Raw genomic sequence first — 15,559 nt, 5'->3', positions numbered from 1 at the left:
TCTCAATAAATGTTTTATTTTTAACAATGATAATTGAGTAATTTATAAAAGTAAATTAGAAAAAAAAAATTTATATTACATTCAAGGGAGAGAACATTGTTCATTTTAGAACCTTTTACAAATGTTAAAATTGTAATTAATAATTTTTTTTTCATAAACATGAATCACACAATGTATCAAAACTGACAATCAAGAATTAATTTGTACCAAGTATCTATGCCAAGCTAGCATTATCTGCATTTTATTTGATTAAATGGGTATTTTAAAAATAAATTACATTGAGAATGACACGTACAAAATACAAACAGGGGGGTCTCTTTTGTTTTTTCCTTTGAAAAAAACTAGTGCAAACTATGAATCATACCAATTAAATTAACAATGGAACTACATTAAATAGAAGTTATGAAAGCACAAAAACCTAGTCACATGATTTCGGCCAGCTAGGAGTACCCTGAAATGTAGATGGACATAATAAGTACTTCAGTTAATCATGAAATTGAAGTTAGGGCGGCGGGGGAGATCCTAGATGAATATATTAGAAATAATTGTACAATGTAAGACAAACAGAACAGCAGACTTACATCAATTTCAATTGTTACACGTTGATATGTTGTGAAAGTGGTGCCAAATGTCCGAAGCTTGTTTTCTTGATCAACCAAGATATAACAGGTTGTCATTTCACAAAGAAGACAACCATTTGAAGTGATATAAACCATTACACATTCAAAGCACCTCTTCTTGAAATCAGCAGCAAAAGGACATTTCAAGCGTGTTTGTATTACAAAGAAATGCAAACATCTAGGACTTCCTGGATCTCTAATCTTTTGAGACTCTAATGATTAAACCAGTTGGAGTCTGATCAGTTCTGAGATAACCAGAACCAATCAAATCACGAAGATGAAATCTCATATCAAGTGAAGACATTCGAAGACGCTTCTTTTCCAAAGAGGCCATCATCATCTCGTTATATCTACGACGGCTGAGAAGTGAGATAACTTCCTTTCTTCCCTGAGCAACAAAAGTAAAACCAATTTCATTATTGTCTCAAAATTATTTCCTAATGACTACCCAAATCATATCCCCCCCCCCCCCCCCCCCCAAAAAAAAAAACCACAAATTATTCCCCAGCCACTCTAGAATAAATATCTCGGTCAATAAACTTCAACTTAGCAGATCCAGTTCAACCTAAAAGACATCCCCATTATGATGTAATCTATGCTTAGTCATTTACCAGATAACCTTCCCAATGTATAGAGTCTCAGTTACCTGAAGAGTTACAATGAAAATTTGGGCTTAGTGGGAAGGGTGATCCACTGAAAGGGAGGCCACATCCTCTCCAGACATGTCTAAGGTTTAGTTAGCAATGTTATGATGTAATTTATACAAATATGTCTTCTTCCAATATCATGATGTAATTAACGCAAATATGTCTTCCAATCAAGTATCTGATCGTAAACCTAGTACATACTATGCTGTAAAAATCACATTATATAGCACCGCACTTAAAAGTTCATAAAAGTTATACAAAGCCATTATCTTAATGATTGGTGTAACACCCCGAATTTTTCTATTAATATTATGAATAGTTATTATTTATTTTGTATTTATGAAGATTATTTCCTTACAATTGTTTTGATTAATTAAATGGGTTTGATTGAATTTTTAAAGGTTTTTAATAATAATTATTTATGAAAATTATTTTGTATAATATTATTAATTATGATATTTTGTTATAATTATTATTTGAAGAAAATCATGTTTTAAATTGTATTGATATTTTATTTTAATTTGATATATATATATATATATATATATGTTATTTATTTATTTATTTATTAACTGGTAATTCTAGATTTTCATAACCCCGGAACGGGCCGTTCCACTTTGGGAACGGGCCGTTCCAACTCGAGCTTGCATGGGTAAAATTTCAACCCAGAACGGGCGTTCCACTTTGGGAACGGGCCGTTCCAGATGTGGTTTTAAAGAACATGGTATTGACTCAGAACGGGCTGTTCCACCTTGGAACGGGCTGTTCTAGTTTTAGAACGGGCCGTTCTGGGAGAGGCTTTTGTACATGTTCTATGTGCCCAGAACGGGCCGTTCCGGATTCGGAACGGGCCGTTCTGGCCGCAGCCTGATGCCTACAAATAGAGCGTTTTGCACTCTCTAAAACTCATTTTTTTTTCATTTTCTAATCTTTTTCCTCCTTTCTCTCTGAAGACAAAGGGGAACCTAGAGGGGGCGACCAACAAGATTCGGCTCCTGCTTATCGAGGTAAGGGGAGAGTGAAAAATCTTGCTTTGGGTGTGGGAATATATGTTGGGTAGTGAGATTGACCCCAATCCTGTGTTTGATGTATTTGTTTTTGTATGCTCATGTATGAGGGGTTTCTCCCAATTGTATCTGTTTTGCTTATTATTTTTCTTATATACAATTAATTGTATGATTTGAGATCTCTATGGGTTCCATGGAAAACCCTATGAGAAACAGGCAAAATAGCAAAATATGAATGTTTTCTGTTTTGCTATCTGATTGCTCTATTGTATTCCTTGTTGAATGTAATGTGTAAGTATGATTAATTTTGAGAATAAATATGTTTTGATATGGTTTAGAGTGCTCTATGGGTTCCTGCGGGAAACCCTATGACAAATAGGCAAAATATGAATATTTTCTGTTTTGATTTCTGATTGTTATGTTATATTCCTTGTTTGATGAGATGTTAAAATATGTAATTAATTTTATAAATAAACAAGTTTTGATATAAATTAAAGTGCTCTGTGGAGGCTTTGTGAATATGATGAGATAATGTGAAATGTGATTGAGATATGAGATATGAAATGTGATAATGAAATATGATGATGAAATGTGATGACGAAATGTGATGTGAAATGACCATGAGAAATGATAATGTGATATGAGAATGTATAGAGTCTTGATTGACATGCATCATTTGCATAAGTGTTTTAAGGGTACGATATGGAATACACCGCCAGAGAAGGCCCCCTAGTGTAAAAGCTTTGGGGATTAGTCCTTGGGGATAGCTCGGTTTGGAAGTCCCAGTCTCACCCATTGTGTGCATGGGATGTATCTTGCGCGGCTTAGCTATCCCAACGAGACTCTGGTAGTATATCCTTCTAGTGAGAGTGCGCAGAGGGTGTGACCCGGCATGTACTCCTAGACTACTCTTCGTATATTGCTAGCGACAATATGCCATGTGATGTTTTACTGGCGCCACATGCATGATAATATGTAGTCTGTGTCCATACATGTGCATTTTCAATGTTATATGATAAAATGATGGTTTATGTCTTGGATGAATGAGATGAAATATTGTTATTAACATATTTATGCTATATCTGTCTTGTTTGTGTTTAGCTATCCGGTGTGTATTTCTACACTGTGAGCCAGAGTGAGATGTTTCTCACTCCCTTTGCTCGTGTTGTTTTACTTTGACTATTATACAGGTGATCATCAGCGTAAGGCTGAGGATGTGGACGATGGAGCTTAGGTTTCTATGTGGGATTTTGCTCTGATAGGACATGTGACATCAAGACATAAATAGAATTAGAATATGATTTGTTTATGTTTTACTAAAGTATATATTTTGGAAAATTCAATTTTTATTCTTTGTAATTTTATTTGCTATTTGGATTAAGTACATGAATGTGAATTCTCTACTCGCATGTTATTGGAATTGTCGTTTCAATTTTTAAATATTTTTTTTATCCAATAAGATATCTCTTTTTATTATTATATATATATATGTTGGGGTAGAGGGTGTCACAATTGGTATCCATACCAACTTGCCAAGCCAAATGCAAGCCTTCCCCACAAAACACAAAGCAAATGTTCAAAATCAAATACTTAACGCAGTTACCTACATACTAAAGTTGCACATGAACATATATAGATTAAACAATATTTCAACCTCTAGACACAGCGACATGGTAAACCATAAATGTTCGTACCTGAACAAGACCCTTAAGAAGTGAGCCAATATTTGGAATTGCAAACCAATACTTGTTTGGATCAATAAGTTGCCTAGTCTGAAAAGTGTGTACCACAGTTATTAAACATAAATACTCAACCAAAAAATTGTATATATAAGGGGCATTCAGAATAAGTTTTGTAAAGTTTATGTAATTATATAAGCATATAACATGAAAATGGAAACTCTTTATGCTTATACTTGAAATATGAGGAAAAGGACTGATATATTATTTCTTAATTTCCAGTGTAAAACAAGGGTCCGTTTATACAGCCTAGGTCATAAAACCTATGCTATAATTATGGACATAAAATTAAGGCCAATTAAAACAAATTTGAAAATCTTAATGAATCAATCAAATTAAACATGCATAAAAAAAGGAAAGAAAAAATAAACACATCAAACACATGTTACAACTCTAAGCAAAGGACTCAACCTTTCTCCATAAGCTCTTTTTAGCTTATTTTAATAAGCTTAATGATAAATTTTATCAAAATAAGCGTATTACATTAAGTGCTTATAACTTATGCTCTCATGTGATAAGCTCTTATTGAATAAGAGTCAATTTATGCTGTTTACCCAAAATACACCCAATTCATACAAGCATTGTAGATAATATATATATATATATATATATATATATATATATATATATATATATATATATATATATATATATATATATATATATAGCGGAGATAATTAACATAAAACTAAACAAGAATTACATAAAGTGCATTCATATAATAGGGAAATTAGTGTTGAAAAAGATTCATCATAGATGTAAACTCAAGTTGCATATAATCGACATTAGCAGGATATGCTTAATAGGTTTAATGAAAGTGATATTCTGTTATATCTTGTAAGATTTTAAGGCTTGAGATAAGATAAAGAAAGGCTACAAGATTCTCAATTAGGCTACAAATGCTTAACATTGATAATGGAAAACACAGAATATATTTTTTAGGATTTTCAAAGTGTTTATAGGATTTTCAAAGATATCAAACCAAATCAACAAATTCATGTAGAAAAATGGTTAGGATTTATGAATGTAAAATAAGATCAAACATGTAACCAAGAAGTGGGCACAAGGGTGCAATCCTCTTCTTTTCCTTATGAAAGGAACATGAAATAATTAAATAAATGTAATATTAGGCAAAAGTAGTGGAAAAGTTTACAAGATAACAGTTGCTTCACACTTTTCAGAAAATTTAATCTATTAGATGTTGCTCTTATTACCCAAGTTGACAATAACAGTATGAAGTTTAACCATTAACCAGAAGCTTGTTCCAAAGGCTTGTATGATTAGAAACCCGGACCCCAATTGTAAATCATGGCAACTCAGTGCACAAGGCTCCCCACCAGCACCTAGTGTCATCTCGGGATAAGTTAGGAGTCAATTTCTAGAATGAGAAGTGGCAATACACTCTCTATTATTAGTTTAAATTTATTGAAAACTACAAATCATAAAATTCATTAAATATAAAGTAGGACCAGCATAATTTTGTAATTTTCACTAGATTTCAGCTAATAGAAAAGAGTGTATTCAAAAGAGTTTGTTCAAAAGAATGTGTTAGAGAATGTATTGCTAGTACTTCTCTTTCTAGGATTTGACCTTGTGACCTACATGTTACAAGCAGCGACCTCACCTTTGCACCGAGGCTCAGGCTCTTAAAACCTCAATCAAATCCAAAATGAAATTTAGAAAAAGTTCATGCACCCATATTTTAGACTTTCTCAAAGTATAAGAAAAGACATCAGTTATAATTCACAAAAATATCAAAAGACTCTAATTGACTCTTTATCTTGTCACTAAAAGAGCTCATATTCTGCTTATAAACATAAACAATTTATGACAGTTATAACCACAAAAGTGCTTGAACATAAACAAATTGAACAATGCTTTATACTCCAATTTACTCACAAGGATGCCAGCATTAATTAGAAGGGAGATGTGACTGTCCTTCACCTTTCCCCCAAGTGACAAGAGTGAGCACTGCATCAGAAGAACCATCCTCAGAACAGAAACCCATTTAGTAAATATCCTAGGATAATATAAATATTGACCAGCCTATTTGGTTTCAAAGTATCAAACTTTAATATTAAAGATGGTAAAATGGAACAAAATGTTTTGATATCAGTTCACTATAGTGTGGATATGCCAGATTCCCATATGGTGCATTCACACTCTCCTAAAATCAGGGCATTTTGCCAGACTATAATAATCTTTGATCAGTACAGTTAAATGAGCAGAAGTGGAAAGGCTTAAACAGTATAAGCTGATTTGAGAATCTCACTCACAAGCTCCTGATGTTCAATGCCAGTTTCCAGCTTTGAGTCTAGAACATGAATCTTGAACCACCCAAAAACTTCACATTCCCCTCCTTTCTTCCCTTCCATTCTTTTCACAACATGATCTATCTATGCATCAATAGTTAAATAAGATCAACGCAACAGTTCATCAACAACAACAATCAAACATGACATTGGTCAGAAGATACCCATTGGTACAAAAAAGCACCAAAGATATTTAATTCTTTTTTTTAAAGGAAAGAAAACAAAATTTCAAAATGAGGAAAACTCTCACATTATAATGAACAATTTGATATTATGGCCCAACAAAACATCTCCAAGACTTGGAAGTGCACGCATACATGCACATTTTATACAAAGAGGAAGCAGTTTACAGCAATGTAAGTTAAAACCACAGTTACTTGGTTGAATAACATTTCATTCGATAGTTTATACCAAAACCTACTGTTAGATTTGAAGTTTTGATACTTATGATTAAAATCTTAGATCAGCACCTAAAATATTTAATACTTTATATAATATTAACACCATATATACTTTTCAAATAAATTAAAATAAGCATCTACAGTATTTAATTAAGAGCATCTCCAATGAAAGAACAACGGTGTTTTGCTTAATTCACTTTTGGTGTACCCTACAATGCTACATGGGATTTTGGGATTTAAGAACCTCGACAAGTTCTCTCCAATGGTACAATCCATAAGACCATAAAATGGATTATACAATTGTCTTACAATTATTAAGAATTGTTAAGAATGGTTGCTTATATAAGCAGCTACAACAGATCTTAAATAAGCACTATCATATCAGTTGCTCTAATAGTGCTAAATGGAATGCTTAACACTATGTCAAAAGCTATAACTGTTAGTCAGGTCGCAACTCTTTCTACGACAAACAATATCTCCCTTAGCAATTGCTCCCAATGGGAATCGACCATGCGACCTTAGCTTTTATACCAATTGTTGTATTGAGTGTTTACCACTAGGTCAAAAACTATAGTTGTTAGTTAGGATGCAACTCATTCTACTTAACTGTAACAACCCAAGCATCACGTGTCAACTGTGACTTAATCCACTAAGTCTCCGTCACGGGACAATTGATGCCACCCGACAAACAAATAGCCCAATGGTAAAACTACATAAGAAATAGTTCCTAATATTAAAAACCCCATAAACAACTCATATTGGAGATGCTCTAAGATTAAAAAAAATATTATAATTCAATTACTGGGTTGATAAAATCCATACCCTCCCTCCCTCCTCTCCCTAAACCCTCCCTCTCTCTCTCTCTCTCTCTCTCTCTGTGGGCGGCGTGGGGGGTTCTCGAATATGAAACCAACCTGGTTTAGGTAATCATCCAAAAACATTATGGCATGATCATCTTGTCCAGTATTTAATTTGAAAAGCCGCAGCACTTTGTCCCTCCTTAGAGACTGCATCACAGATAAATTAATCATTATTATCACTTAAAGAGCATGTTTCCATAAACACTTACAAGAGAAGAAAATAAGAAGAAAAAATAAAATTTTTACTTTCTAAAAACTAAAATTAACTTATTCATAAGGTACGCTAATTTATAAAAGTTTTTTCATATTATCCTCATCAAAAATGTGTTTTTTTTAACTTATATAAGTTTATGAAAAAATTTACTTCATTTTTTTTTTCTCCACCTTGGTGCTCAGGGAGAAAGACCTTAAATCCATGATAACCGGAGAACTTGAGTAAGCAATAACATAAGAGACGATTACAACATAAAAATTAAAAATTGGGAAACAGACCTCTAATTCCCTGTCGACTTGCGTTCTGTCCTTGACACTGCTATACAATTGCGACTTTAGTATAAAAGGCTCAACCGAACCCTGGAAACAAGCACCTAACCGAATTGAATAACTAAAATCATGGCAGATAATGCAATAAAATTAAAATTAAGAGGTAACCTTGTGAATAGGGGGGAACTGAGCTCGCATGATTCGAAGCGCAACGAGCGTGTCGGTGAATATAAGATCGTCCTCTGAAAATTGCGGTGCAGATTGGATTAAAAAGAGAATGAGAATGAAATAGGAGAGCGTTGCGTTGCGTACCGAGTGAGGAGCTGTTTCCGCCATCCGAATCTTCATCTCGTCGTCGTTTCGTCCCTTTGGATGAAGATTCTGGAATGTTCTCCATAGCATGTGCTTGCAAATCGCAACTTCCAATTCCAATTTTCTAGTTCCTACCACGCTCCTAATTGAGTAGTGTTAAGAAGGTGTTAGGTTTGAGCATTCAAAGTTGCCACGTAATTATAATTCTTATCAATAAAAAAATTTATTTTAAGAATCACTTTATGTGAGGTTTGATAACTTACTATTTTTATCGTTGAATTATGTGGCATAATCATTAAATTATTTAAAATTTATCAAATTATTTTATTTAACTTATAATATAATATTTAAAAAATATTTATTATTAGATGATATATAAAAAAAAGTCTTAATTATATGAAATTTGATATGTGTTATTAATATTATATAATTCAAACATTAGATTAATTAATTTTATATTTTAAAAAATATTGAAAATATAATTTTATTAACTTTGATGTTATGTATGATTTGATTATAATCTATTAATTGATTTAATGGTTAACCCTTTTAAGCCAACATTATAGCTTAAGGACGGTGTTTCAATTACTTTCTAGCTCACATTAGCTAGCTCATATAAGCAACATGTGAGTCCAATATCAAGGATAGTTATTCACTAAATGACCATAGCCTAATATCTCTTATCATCTAGGAACTTTCTTGGTGAAGTACAAAGATTGTATAGGTGCAAAATATCTAATTGCGACAAAAACTATAAAAGAAAGTGTTTGTAGATAATTTATATGCGCCTCTTATATGTGAAGAAACAATGAAAAAAAATGTGAAGAGAAAATAAGCTTTTTTACTTTTCCTTTGATTCCATGACATAACAATTATGTTAAAAGACTAGTGAAGTAATGAAGTTGGCACTTAATATATTACATAAGTAATTACAATGAAGTTAACTAATAAACATTTTTTTAGACTACATGAAAGATAAAATGATAATTTAAGATTCTTTTTTAAAAATATTTTTCTTACATGGACCAAAGTGAAAATATCTTATCAATTCATGAATACATTTACATCTAATTTAAGTAGTAATTATACATATAATGACACTATATCTAATCTAAAGAATATTTTTTTTTATCAATGAGTATAGTGTAACATGTATTGTTAATGGATAATAAATACATCTCTTTGTACAAGAGTTTAATAAGTGTTGAAATTCACCATAAATAAATAATATAAGAAGAATTTAGTAATTAATACATTTTAAAGTTCACTTATATTTCTTATAATTAAGAGAGAGAAAAATACATATTTATATTTACATATAAAAGGAGATATTGGAATTTGAAATCTAAAAAAATTATAATAAAAGTTGTTTAATTATGTATCTTAATTTACTTTATTAAGTCTCACATTACCTCATCACATTTAAATAATTTACTAGATTTTTATTCTAATAATAAAATTATAAGCAACCTTTACTATTTTATATTATATGACTTGTCAAAAAAAATTTCCTTTTTTTTATTTTCTCATTTTGATGATGTAAAAATGATTTTGTATTCATAAGCTATCATATCTTATATAAAATACAAAATTTAAATGTAAAATCTATTAAACTAAACTTCTTATAATCATACACATTGTTGTTCAAATATCACAAAACACTTTGTCATGTTTTAAAGAGAATTTTCAAATTATAAAGGTTAATTACATATTTTTTAACTAAATTAAAAAACACAAATAATATAGATTACACTAATTTAACTAGGGATAAACTCTTCCGTCAAATAAACCCAAAAAAAAAAAAAAAAATTGGGATAAACTCATCCTTTGCATGTTCATCCTTCACTACTCCCATTTTTATTTTTATTTTTATTTTTGAGTAGCTTCACCACTCCCATTCTCTTTATGGAACAATGAACAATAATATAATGTGTTAAATTAAAGTAATAAATAACACGGTAAAGGCGTAAACATCTGCACAGGCAAAGGCTTGGGATTGGATCTCTTTCACTCTCGCCATCTCTCGAATGTGTCATTGAGTATCACTTAAGAAAATAATAATTAAAAAGAAAAAGTTTTTCATAATAAAAAAACATTAACGACAATAAGATATAGCCTTGTTTGTTTGTTAATGTTAGAAATGCAATACCCCACTTTGACGCAACCTTGAGTCTGAAGTGAAGATGGGCGGAGTCTGAGGTACAAAATCGTTACTTTTGTGTGTTTCGTTTTGTTTTCCCTCCTCACTCAGATGAGATCCATGCCCATTTTCTGAATTGCCGCAAAATGCTAACTTTTTTCTCACTCTGCATCTGCCACCCCAGACTCTACTCTTTTCATGAAATGGGTCAGTGAGAGTTGCCAACTGTCATGTCGGTGATTCATATGCATGTGCATATCTACTGTTTGTGCGTATTAGCCCCTTGTTATCATTATTGGGGCTCTAATTTGTTGCTGTTTTTTATGTTTGATTTAAAATTCTGCCTAGAATTTAAAAAATTGAGTTTGGAGTATGTGTACTTTGATCCAATAGTGATGTTTTCTTTCTGAGGGAGTGTAATTCAGTGCAATAGTGATGTTTTCTTTTGGGTATGTCTATTTTGGTCAAATTTTCAGTTTTTATGGTGCCAGTGGGTGCTGTTTCATTGGTTTGAATTTGAACTTTGTGTGCATTTATTTTTTCGTGGTTCTGAGCTGCGTCAACTAGGTGATTTGTGGAACACGGGTCATTGAGTTGGTACCCTTGAATCGTTGTGAGGTGAGAAAGTTATGGGATATGGTAATTTGATTCAAATTGAATAGTTGTTTTGCCATGTATATTATCTACTCTTGGTCTGCCAGTTGAAGTTGAAACCATGGTGGAATGTGATTCTTTTGCAGTGACGAGAATGGCCAGAGGAAGAGCAGATGGGAAACCGAGAAAGCGGTTGGTCGCAACTGTGTTAGTTTTAGTGATTGTTGGTGCTTTATTTTATCTGAATTCTAGGGAAAGTGGTTCATCTTCTATTGAGCATGGTAGCAAATCTTTACAATTTGGAGATGAGAGTGCTATACCGAAGACCATTCCAGTGGGTTATCTTAGTCTCAACACTTTTACATTTACCCTTTCAAATTCCTTGAATATTAGGGTCTAGTATGGAGCATTCAATGTATTTCACTCTTGTGTATTCAATTTGTTAAGGTCTGTGATGATCGTCACTCGGAGCTAATTCCATGTCTAGACAGAAATTTCATATACCAGACAAGATTGAAGCTTGATCTGACTTTGATGGAGCACTATGAGCGACACTGCCCAATGCCCGAGAGGCGTTACAATTGTTTGATTCCCCCTCCTCCAGGGTACAAGGTGTCTCTCTTTTCTTCAGGCATTTCCTTTTAGATGGAACTACGAAAGTTAAATAAATTTGAAAATTTTCTGTGCTTACAGCTTTGAGTGTCTTATGCTGTTCTTGATGATAATAGATTCCAATCAAGTGGCCCAAAAGCAGAGATCAGGTATGGAGGGCAAATATACCTCATACCCATCTTGCAACTGAGAAATCTGACCAGAGATGGATGGTTGTAAAAGGTGAAAAGATAGTTTTTCCTGGTGGAGGAACCCACTTTCACTACGGTGCTGACAAATATATTGCATCAGTTGCCAATGTAAGCTAGTTACTCTTATTTGGGTTGGCACTAAGATAATAACCGAAAAAATAAAACTCTTACATAACTTGAAAAAGCCATAACTATATATTTATGATTGATATTACAGATGCTCAACTTTCCAGACAATAATATAAACAATGGAGGGAGACTTCGCAATGTTTTTGATGTTGGCTGTGGTGTCGCAAGCTTTGGAGGATATCTTCTTTCTTCTAATGTAATAGCAATGTCACTAGCACCAAATGATGTTCATGAAAACCAAATACAGTTTGCTTTAGAAAGAGGAATTCCAGCATATCTTGGTGTCTTGGGGACACTAAGACTCCCTTACCCTAGTAGATCTTTTGAACTTGCTCATTGTTCTCGTTGTAGAATTGATTGGCTTCAAAGAGATGGCATACTTCTTCTTGAGCTAGATAGGATACTCAGGCCAGGAGGCTACTTTGCCTACTCATCTCCTGAAGCTTATGCTCAGGATGAAGAGGATCGCAGAATATGGAGAGAAATGAATGCTCTTGTAGAACGGATGTGTTGGAAAATAGCTGCTAAAAAGAACCAGACTGTCATATGGGTCAAGCCTCTTACAAATGACTGTTACCTTAAAAGAGAGCCTGATACTCAGCCTCCGCTTTGCAGCCCCGATGATGATCCTGATGCTGTTTGGAAAGTTAAAATGCAAGCTTGCATCACACGTTACTCTGATCGTGAGTGATATATTCCCCATTTAGTCTGTTTTATTTTTTTTTAACCTCAAGACCATGAGATAAATGGATAATAAGAATGTGTCCTAGGCCTTTAATATAATGCACCACTGCATTTTTACATATATTATAGTGGCATGATTTTGTTCTGTTCCATTGGCAATTCCTGGTATTATTTCATGACTCTTCTATTAGAAGTTGTAAAGTCAATAACCATATATTTTGTTGGTCTATACAGAGATGCACAGGATAAAAGGAAGTGGTTTGGCTCCTTGGCCAGCTCGATTGACTACTCCACCTCCTCGTCTTGCTGACTTTAACTATTCTACTGCAATGTTTGAAACAGACATGGTAATTTAAAATATATCCTGTTTACACTTTTAATGTCTTCAATAATAAATTCTTATAAACATATGAAAGAAGTAGCAACATACCTTTCCATAACAGTAAAAAGAGAAGAAAAATGAGAGAAAATACAGGATGGGGTGGGGAAAGGACCTGCTAGAAAGTGGAAACTCCACCTTAGCCAACTGAAGGTATATATAAACAAAGATAACTGAGATCATATTTCTTGCTTATTTATATTTGATATGAACTAAGAGCCTCTATTGCTGTCCAAGTGTCCAAAGGAAGAAAATCTAAATGTGACACCATATGAATAATTCTTATTATTGTGATTTCCCTCATCATCCTGGAGATGAAATTGGGTGCAAAATAAGCTCGAAAGAAATCACTATTCTTGAAATTAGAATCTAAAGCATGATATCTTCATAGTCAGATGTCTGATTACCTGGTATGTGACAACTAATTTTGTGCAGGAATATTGGCAAAAAGAAGTTGCTAATTACTGGAACATGCTAGGGAATAAAATTAAGCCCGACACAATTCGGAATGTGATGGACATGAAGGCAAATTTGGGTTCATTTGCAGCTGCTTTGAAGGACAAAGATGTTTGGGTTATGAATGTGGTGCCAGAAAATGGACCCAACACTCTCAAGATCATCTATGACAGAGGGCTATTAGGAACAGTTCATAACTGGTACGGCTCTTTACAAAAGGAAAGACCTTCTGTAGGTTATATTAACAGCAATGCCTATTTAACTTGTTTCTTCAGTTTGTTTAATAGTTAATACTCTAAAACTTCTGTCTTTAACTAAGCTGAATGGATTCATGGTGATCCATGTAACTGGTGTCACCTAGTGAGATAAAACTTTAAGTCTGTTTGGATAAACTTCTCTAAAAATACTCGTGGAAGGAAAAAGATATAAAGGAAAAATGAAATAAACTTCTTCATAAAGTTAAGACTAGTTTATACATAATTTTATTTGTAATTTTTTGAAAAGCTATATGAGAGTTTCAACAAATTAGTTTATGTATAAACTAATTTTAGCTTATAGAGAAAGCATATTTCATTTTTCTTTCCTATTTTTTCATTCTATAAGTACTTATAGAAAAATTTACCCAAACAGACCCTTTGATGTTATTCTCTCTAAAATGCAAGATAACCTCATTGAAAGCACTAATGTTATAATTAAGCCACATCCTTTTCATTGTCACATTATTACCTTCTTGTGACCTTGTTTTGGCATCAATGTGACAGGTGTGAAGCATTTTCAACCTACCCACGAACTTATGACTTGCTCCATGCGTGGACTATATTTTCTGATATCATTGAGAGAGAATGCAGTCCAGAGGATTTATTGATTGAGATGGACAGAATCCTGAGGCCAAAAGGCTTCATCATTGTCCATGATAAGCGATCAGTGGTGTTGTCTATAAAGAAGTTCTTGCCAGCACTGCACTGGGTTCAAGTGGCCATATCTAATGTAGACCAAGATTCAGATCGAGGCAATGATGATGATAATACAGTGTTGATAATTCAGAAAAAGATTTGGCTGACAAGTGAGAGCATCCGGGTCTCAGAATAATGACATTCTTTATATTCACTTGCAAGTATAAAATCTCAGCATACACCGTTGTGGAACATTGATCTTATAGCTCTTATCAGTTGCTGTCGGTGCTCTTTTACATGTTATTCATCATATTCTCTACACTATAGGTAGAAGTGACAGTGGAAGATCATCCCAAATCATAAATCATCTTAGTTGAATTTATTTAATTTTGGACACAGTTACCCTGTTATTGTGGTTAAGATAATTAGATGAATTTGAGGAAATGTTTTGTTTTTTAAATTAATTTGAACATATTACAGGATACTGAAGTTTTATTTATTTATTTATTTTTCATTTTGCTACTGCTTTGGGAGACTGCCGATGAAATTTTTCTAATTTGTCTTATTTCAAGTATACACGATTCTGCGCCACTTCCCACATCTCCCAACCCCACAAAAGACAAGACCAAAAAAATAATAATAACAAAAAGAATAAAAATTGCTTTTACTTTGATGTGCTTTTACTATTGATACATTTAACTGGTTTTGAGACCTGCCATAACTTGGTTCAAATGAGATAAGCTATAATCACTTGAGAATAACGCTTTGCATGAACAGGAGCGCCCAAACTATTTGTTGTAAATAAGAATATATTAATAGATTTGATATTATTTTACAATCTTTCATTATTTCCTTTATTTTTGTAATTATCTATTTTAGGGATAAATATATCTCTATAATAGGGTAAGAGAAGAATGTAATTAGGGTGAAACAAATTAATAAAATCTTCTTTTGCTACTTAATATCAAAGCTCTCAATCTTGGGAGTTTTATTTCTGCTATCTTAAAATCAGAACCTTCTCCATTGCCTTTGGAGTTATTGTTGTCAATGATGTCGATGTTATTATAGTCAACAATGAGTCATGTACTTGTTAGAGGGTA

The 15,559-nt window shown here is 32.8% G+C and overlaps 2 protein-coding genes across 5 annotated transcripts; one reads left to right on the top strand and one right to left on the bottom strand.

The window, feature by feature from the left end:
• Positions 1-215: 215 nt before the first annotated feature.
• LOC109795206 (Serine/Threonine-kinase) lies at positions 216-8,543 on the bottom strand. The gene is made up of 9 exons (XM_020354645.3): positions 8,382-8,543; positions 8,238-8,311; positions 8,079-8,159; positions 7,641-7,733; positions 6,290-6,409; positions 5,913-5,984; positions 3,969-4,046; positions 582-1,008; positions 216-451 (listed from the first exon to the last, which is right to left on the bottom strand). Exons 1-8 carry the CDS (start codon positions 8,464-8,466, stop codon positions 817-819), a joined length of 795 nt encoding a protein of 264 aa, XP_020210234.1. The 5' UTR covers positions 8,467-8,543; the 3' UTR covers positions 216-451; positions 582-816.
• A 1,845-nt stretch (positions 8,544-10,388) lies between these two features.
• Positions 10,389-14,981, top strand: LOC109794462 (putative methyltransferase PMT3). Of its 4 annotated transcripts, none has more exons than XM_083059604.1 (9): positions 10,389-10,580; positions 10,706-11,160; positions 11,262-11,449; positions 11,563-11,727; positions 11,844-12,026; positions 12,136-12,730; positions 12,966-13,078; positions 13,546-13,766; positions 14,328-14,981. In XM_083059604.1, exons 2-9 carry the CDS (start codon positions 11,151-11,153, stop codon positions 14,653-14,655), a joined length of 1,803 nt encoding a protein of 600 aa, XP_082915730.1. In that variant the 5' UTR covers positions 10,389-10,580; positions 10,706-11,150; the 3' UTR covers positions 14,656-14,981. The 4 variants fall into 4 exon arrangements, with proteins under 4 accessions (XP_082915730.1, XP_029125404.1, XP_082915731.1 ...); XM_029269571.2 differs by having other exon boundaries at positions 10,390-10,580; positions 11,089-11,139; XM_083059605.1 differs by lacking the exon at positions 10,706-11,160 and having other exon boundaries at positions 10,390-10,580.
• The last annotated feature ends 578 nt before the right edge of the window (positions 14,982-15,559 follow it).

Source organism: Cajanus cajan, chromosome 7 (genome assembly GCF_000230855.2).
Source record: "Cajanus cajan strain Asha chromosome 7, NIPB_CcT2T_4, whole genome shotgun sequence".
In the NCBI taxonomy this organism is placed as follows: Eukaryota; Viridiplantae; Streptophyta; class Magnoliopsida; order Fabales; family Fabaceae; genus Cajanus; species Cajanus cajan.
This window is presented reverse-complemented; position numbering and strand designations above follow the sequence as displayed.